We start from the raw sequence: 7500 nt of genomic DNA, 5'->3' as shown, positions 1-7500 counted from the left end.
TGTGTGTGTGTGTGTGTGTGTGTGTGTGTGTGTGTGTGTGTGTGTGTGTGTGTGTGTGTGTGTGATTTCTAACTGTTGACCTTAGTGATATTTGTATTTGATTTCTCTGAGTGGATTATGATAAAGTGGATTATGTAACAATAGCACACTTCTTGTGCTGCCAAGAACAGAGCAGTAGGACTTAGAAATTGTGTTGGCTTGTGTGTGTGTGCGTGTGTGTGTGTGTGTGTGTGTGTGTGTGTGTGTGTGTGTGTGTGTGTGTGTGTGTGTGTGTGTGTGTGTGTGTGTGTGTGTGTGTGTGTGTGTGTGTGTGTGTGTGTGTGTGTGTGTGTGTGTGTGTGTGCACGCATACACGCACGCACACACACACAGGGGTCTGGCGGTTTAGTTTCCCGAATGAAAAGGAAGTGCTGCATTTCCATTTGACTCATCTCTGGTGGCGGGAGCTGGGTGAGAATGTGAATGAGGCATTTTCAGTCACCCGCTCCAGTCAGTTCCCCAGGCCAGTGGTGTGTCCTCCAATACATTATGAGACAGACAGCAGCCCATGCTACATTAACCTTGAGTGTCTGACGGGGCCTCGAGCAGGGCACTGGCTGTTTTCTAGGTGGGTAGTTCCTTTCTTTTTTCACACAGATACTCCCAGAGGCATAATCATCCCAAGACTGGCCTGCTGAGTGCCAAATGTTTGTTTGTTTATTTATTTATTTATTTATGTATTTATTTATTTTTTTTCCCCTGGTCTGTCTGTGCTATTCTGTCTGTCTGTCTGTCTGTCTGTCTGTCTGTCTGTCTGTCTGTCTGTCTGTCTGTCTGTCTGTCTGTCTGTCTGTCTGTCTTTCTATCTTACTCTCTGCCTCCTTCATTCTTGCTTAACGTTTTCTTCAAGGGGGTTTCCTTCTGTCTTCTCTGACCGCCTGCCTTTCTTACTGTCTGTCTGTAACTGTCACACAATAGCCTTGGTCTCACTGCAGGGCCAGCCCCGGGCTGGCCCGGACAAAAGGGGGCTGACGGTGATCTCATCAAAAGTAAGAAATAAATAACCTGTATTCCCATCATCCTACTGGGAGGTTATGCCTGCTGTAGGCTATTTGGGAAGACATTTGTCTACCCAGCAGACAACTATCAAAACCACATGTTCGGATAGAAAGGACAGAGACGTGTCTTCGATACATTCGTTCCTTTATTTGTAGGCACAAAGGTCATAACGGTGGCTAAGCACGCCAACATAGGCAACATCAAACACACATAAGGTCAGAAAAACACCTGTCGCTAACGAAGAGGACGTTCATTTTGTGTTGCCCATCAATCTGCTGTTTCCATAGCAGCTAAGCTTTAGGCTACTGCTGTTCAGCGAACCACTGTTCCAATGCACGTCTTACGACAGCTCCAGCGTCGGCATTTTCCCCTTCCTCTGCCACGCGGAGAGGTTGAGCAAGTTGTGACGGAACGTCCCACTCTGCAAGGAATGCGTCCAGGTTTTGCTCGCAAAGATTGTGCAGTGTACAGCAAGCCAGCACCATGTCCTCAACAACTGTGACACTGCATTCATTTTTTTTGCCCAGACACCTCCATCTTCCTTTTAAAAACCGCCCAAAGGCATGCTCAACAACACAGCGGGCACGGCTTGTCCTCTTGTTGTACAGCTCTTGACTTTGTGTCAGTCGACCACTGTCCGGGAAAGGTTTCATCAACCAGCTCTGCAGAGGATACGCAGAGTCGCCAAGGATGAAGTAGCCCACGTCGGTACCACAGATGTTTCTGACTCTGCCTGACAAAGCATCCGAACCGAGGGCCCACCACCAGATGTTTGACTTCTTCAGCACCGTGGCATCGTGTTCTCGACCAGGTATGCCAACGTTCAAATCCCAGAACATCCCTTTCCCGTCAACAACCGCTTGCAGAATGATGGAATGCCATCCCTTTCTGTTGCAGTAGTCTGACTGGTATTGCTGTGGTTTGGTGATGGGGATGTGCGACCCATCTATGGCGCCCACACACTGAGGAATGCCGTATCTAGTTTCGAAGTAGTCTGCCATCTCTGCCAGTTTTGCTTGGCTGGGTAGCTTGATGTGTTTTGGTGTGAGGTAGGATATGACGGCCCGGCAGAAGGCGTGCACAGTCGTCACCACGGTAGTTTTCCCCACAGCAAACAAGTTGGCTACAGTCCTGTATTCAACGGTTGATGCCAGTTTATACAGCGCGATGGCCACTCGTTTCTCCAATGGAATAGCCAGCCGAAAGGAGGTGTTTCGTCGCTGCAATGCCGGTCTCAGTGCCCTACAGAGGTAGTCGAACGTTTCTCTGGACACTCTGAAGTCGTTCAGCCACTGCTCATCGTTGTAGGCCATGGCGGTGTGCTCCCACCAGTCACTCGATCGTGGATATGTCCACACTGATTTCAGACACATCACTTCAGTGCAGTAGCTGTGAACAAGCTGCGACAAATAAACAGAAGGGGTTTGGTTAGCGACGTTATGCTACTCAGTTCGCCGGGTCAGTTACCTACTTAATTCCAAACCTAGCCTGCTAGCATTCAGCCATGTTTACGAGCATAGCCTAGACTACTAGCAAACACTACACACATAATACGGACATAATACGGACTTTTTTATTCGAAATGCATGTTGGAAAAATTCCACCAATTTTATGATACATACCTGTGCTCTCGCACGTCTCCTTCTGTTCACTCTCAGTTGTCGAGCTGCTTGTATTTTCATGCGTCTTTGTCTTCTTAACATGCGCTGCGTCCCATACAGCTTCTGAATCGACTTTGCCATGTTATTTAACTGTTCTTGAAAGGCAAGCCATTTTCTTTGCAGTTCTTGTCGTCTTTGTCCGTAGTCTACGAGCCAAACGGCGACCTGCTCCAGCAGAGTTTGCTCCATTATTTTCTTCTCCTTCTTTGTCGTTGTTCTGTTGTTGTCCTTCTGTGATTTGGCTTGTTGCGTGTTGCTCATGTTGACTAGAGCTATATGCGGATGCGGGGCGAAAGTGGGCTGTGCCCGACTGACGTTTCACAAACAAGGCGTGTACCTGAATGTGCCTGGGGTCGGCTATGAGACCGATCAGGCAAAAAATGGCCCGGGGCCGGCAGCTCCGAGCCGGCCACTCTCCTGAGCCCCGGGCGGCCCCGGGCCGCTGAAGCGCGGGGCTGGCCCTGCAGTGAGACTGAGGCTACTGTGTGTCACTCTTGTCTGGACCAAAAACGTTTTGCACTTCACTGGGTAGCACCTTCTTTATTTTCCTTACGCATTAAAATCATTTATGCATCGGCATCAGTGGTGTGCAAGTTCCTCCTTGCTGCTTCATTGGATTACTTTGTGGAACCAACGCACCCTCCCGGCTACAAACATAAAGGCGCAACACCCTTTTGGAGTAAAAATCACTCTTGTCTATATATTTTTGTCTTTGGAGCATGCATTCCACTGCCACAGCGGGGCTGTTCAAGTGATCCTTCTCTTCAACTGAATCTGTCCTTTTCAGAAACTCTTCATTTACTCTTATTTCAATGAAGGAAAGATAAGACTGTGAGAAGGACTGTAAATGTGAATAGAACTGGCTTCTTACTTGCATCTGCTCAATTCCTCATGGGATGTTTGTATGTGATTTCTAACTATTGACCTTAGTGAGATTTGTATTTGATTTCTCCGAGTGGATTATAATAAAGTGGATTATGTAACAATAGCACACTTCAGAGCAGTAGGACTTAGAAATGATGTTGGCTTGTGTGTGTGTGGGCTTGTGTGTGTGTGCGTGTGCGTGTGTGTGTATGTTTGTGTGTGGAGAAACAGAGAGAAGGAGGGAAGCAAACAAAGAGAGGGAAGTAGAGAGATTGAAATAATATATGGAGTATGGAGTGAGAGAAGCGGGAAGACGGAGAGGTGAGCGAGTGTGGATGCGTGAGGTGCAAAATAGAGCAAGAAATGGTGTGTGTGTGTGTGTGTGGGGGGGTGTGTTCCTTCCCTCTCGATTTTGGCCCAGCAGACAGACAGGAAGTGCATTTGCATAAAGGCTGCAGATGTGGCCGCTGTGGCTCCAGGAGGACAGAAGAGAGAAGTGCTCTCTTCTCCTCTTTTGAGCCATCTAAAAAGGATTCCCTTCAACCAATTTTACTACACAAGGGAAGGGAGTGTTCAATCAAGTACTATTTTAACAGTCACCCTCTCTTGTGAAATGTTACATTTTCAGCTCTGGACTTGTGTTCAGAAGCAGCATTATTTCTATCTCTCTTTGTCCATTCAAAAGCATTCCCGTACTCACTCTCTCTCTCTCTCTCTCTCTCTCTCTCTCTCTCTCTCTCTCTCTACCTCTCTCTCTCTTTCTCTCTCTCTCTCTCTCTCTCTCTCTCTCTCTCTCTCTCTCTCTCTCTCTGTATCTCCCTCTCTCTCACCATAATTTGTTCAGCTCTCTCTCTTCTCACTCTATTTTTCACCCACTCTCTATCTCTTTCCTCTTCCTCAGCCCAATAACTCTGTATCCTGTTTTCACCCTCCGGTTTACCCTTCTGTACCCCCTGCCTGTCTTCTGTCTTTCACCCCTCTCTCTCTCTCTCTCCACCCACCCGCCTACTATATTTCTCTCAGTGTCTGTTTTTGTCGCACCATTTTCTCGGCTGATTGACCACCCACCAGCAAGCTGTGCTTGTCCCACTTCATGGGGACTTGGACTTGAACTTGCCTGTGTGTGTGTGTGTGTGTGTGTGTGTGTGTGTGTGTGTGTGTGTGTGTGTGTGTGTGTGTGTGTGTGTGTGTGTGTGTGTGTGTGTGTGTGTGTGTGTGTGTGTGTGTGTGTGTGTGTGTGTGTGTGTGTGTGTGTGTGTGTGTGTGTGTGTGTGTCTTCTTCTTCTGTTTCTCCCTATTCCTGCATGACTGTAATATTCCTGAGTTGTGTTTAGAAGCAGCATTTATTTCTATCTCTCTGTGCATTTAGAAGCTGTGTGGCATTCTTATTCTCTCTGTGTCTGTCTGTGTCTGCCTCTCTCTCTCTCTTTCTCTCTGTCTCTCTTTCTCGTCTCATGAGATGCATAACCTTTTTTCCCTATCTCTTTTTCTTTGGGGGTGTATGTTGGACTCATACATAGGGAATTTGTCATTGTGTGTGTGTGTGTGTGTGTGTGTGTGTGTGTGTGTGTGTGTGTGTGTGTGTGTGTGTGTGTGTGTGTGTGTGTGTGTGTGTGTGTGCGTGTCTGTGTGCATGTCTGTGTGCGTGCGTGTGTGTGTGTGTGTGTGTGTGTGTGTGTGTGTGCGCATGGGTGTGGGTGTGTTATCGCGAGGAAGTGGCGGTGATTGCTTTTCATTACCGGTGGGCTTGCTAACGGGCACGATTGTCTCCGTCTACTTTGGGAGGAGAAAGGTGTTACGCACGCACGCACGCACGCACACACGCACGCACGCACGCACGCACGCACGCACGCACGCACGCACGCACGCACGCACGCACGCACACCTATAAAAAGGATTCTTCCTCTTTCTCTTAAAAATGTCTGATTATGTCACAAGAATTATGACAAATCAAGTGGTCTTTTCCCCCAAGTGGTCTTTTCCCTCATGCATACAAATATTACAATGGATACAAAGAGCAGTTAAGGTGAGATAGTAACATAGTCATTAATTACGCTCACTCAAGCTAACATAGTATCAGTCTATAGCTCTATCAGAAATGTTGCCTGTGTTTGTTGCATACATAGGATATCATTGCAGTGTGCCAAGGCTGGCTGGTCAATTGACATATTTAATCATGTTATAATCATTTAATGCTGGGGTATGTACATGATGCTTAAAGGTCCAATGCATTGAATGATGGATGCAACATTCAGCATTTAAAAACAATAGTCTTAAAGGGACACTGTGTGAGTTTATTTCCAGAACTCATGCTGCCCATTCACTAATGTTACCTTTTTCATGAAAACTTCACACCACCATCAAATTCTAAGTATTCATTATGACTGGATAAATTGCACTTTTCATACATGGAAAGGGGGATCTTCTCCATGGTCCGCCATTGAATTTCCAAAAATAGCCATTTTTGGACCATACTAGAAAATATTTGTTTATTATTTAGTAAACTGTCATGTAAAGATAAAATGTGTCAATAGGCAGCCCAGTTTCAATGAGCAGCTACCTTGCAGTACCTTTTTTGACCAATTCCTGTACAGTGTACCTTTAATACCTGCTATGTGGTTTCTTTCCAAAAATGATGTTGTGTCCCCCTCACCCCCCTCATAACTGATCGCTTCATCATTTCTCTTGAATGGTCGCCAAAACAGATGTTTGGCCAACTGTCATGCTGGGCCTCTCCGGAGAAATTAGAACCAGGGAGAAGATTCAGTCTGACTGGTTCCCATTGTAGCCAGTTAGCTTTGCATGCATACTGCAGTTCCTATTGAGTGTCCACTAGTTGGCGAGCGTTGGTAAGTCCTTCATGTGGGAAAATGTTTGGAATGGAGAAGGGAGCCCATATGCTAAATACATTGCTACTGCTTTTTACAGTCACAAATCTGATCAACAAAATATTCCTGGTAAGCATTATGGCTGGTGTTTAATAATAGGCTGTATACTCAAATCTTTCAGGTGTTTAGTTTTTCAGCAGGGAACAAGATTTCGACCTGTACTCGCTAGCATCCCGCTAATGTTTATGGGTTTGGCCTGAATAAATTGAGCTTTGTGACCCAGTATATAATAATCAAGTGGCACAAAATGACCGAAACGATACTCAAATGAGGTCTTATTATTTATAGCTTCGAACTGAATATTAATATTTCAGGGCAAAAAAATATTTTAAAAAAGCACAACAATTATAATAGTAGAAAACTCCATTGACACCCATTCATTTTGCACTTAGGTTGGGATTGGGGTTAGCCAGTTGTGATTAGTAGCTAGTTCCGTGAGTGAACACCCCCTGGCCTCTCCAAATTGCTGATTCACCCAGGCACAAACAGGTGGTCACACAAGCACAGGCACACATTCACGCCCACATGCAGGAATGCAGGCATGCGCACACCCACAAACACGCATGCACACATACGAACACACACACATAGTCGAGCATGGACACATGCACAGTATACACGCAAGCATACACAGAAGCGCACAAAGAGACACAGAAATATACACACCAGCATGCTCATCATAGTGAAAGACAAACCGGTGTTGTAGATTGCTATTATTATTACATATTTTTGTGCTGCCAATGATATTGTATACCGGTATTAAACATTACATTTTTTAAAAATGTGGCCAGCAAACTGACTCAAACACTAACTAAGGTCTCAATCTGGTTAAACACCTCCTGTCTCACACTAAATACCAACAAAACTGTTACAATGTATTTTCACAATAGATTTAAACTAAATGTTGTTCCAGACATAATATGCTGATGGAACAAAGCTAAATAATGTTGATGAGTTTAAATATTTAGGTGTGACCTTAGATTCTACTCTTAGTTTTAGGGAGGGGGGTGGTTTCATGACCCATGGCCTATGGATGTGATTATTTGTGT

At 45.6% G+C, this 7500-nt stretch overlaps 2 protein-coding genes across 2 annotated transcripts in view; one reads left to right on the top strand and one right to left on the bottom strand.

The window, feature by feature from the left end:
• The window catches only part of nalcn (sodium leak channel, non-selective), a 177300-nt gene that overhangs the window by 57281 nt on the left and 112519 nt on the right, over window positions 1–7500 (top strand). The window lies entirely within an intron of this gene.
• LOC134461435 (uncharacterized) lies at window positions 1341–3174 on the bottom strand. The gene is made up of 2 exons (XM_063214366.1): window positions 2661–3174; window positions 1341–2438 (listed from the first exon to the last, which is right to left on the bottom strand). The coding sequence occupies exons 1-2, from the start codon at window positions 2958–2960 to the stop codon at window positions 1341–1343; spliced, it is 1398 nt and encodes a 465-aa protein (XP_063070436.1). The 5' UTR covers window positions 2961–3174.

This window comes from Engraulis encrasicolus, chromosome 13 (genome assembly GCF_034702125.1).
Source record: "Engraulis encrasicolus isolate BLACKSEA-1 chromosome 13, IST_EnEncr_1.0, whole genome shotgun sequence".
NCBI lineage: Eukaryota > Metazoa > Chordata > Actinopteri > Clupeiformes > Engraulidae > Engraulis > Engraulis encrasicolus.
The sequence above is the reverse complement of the archived record's forward strand: the minus strand, read 5'-3'. Positions and strand labels throughout refer to the sequence as shown.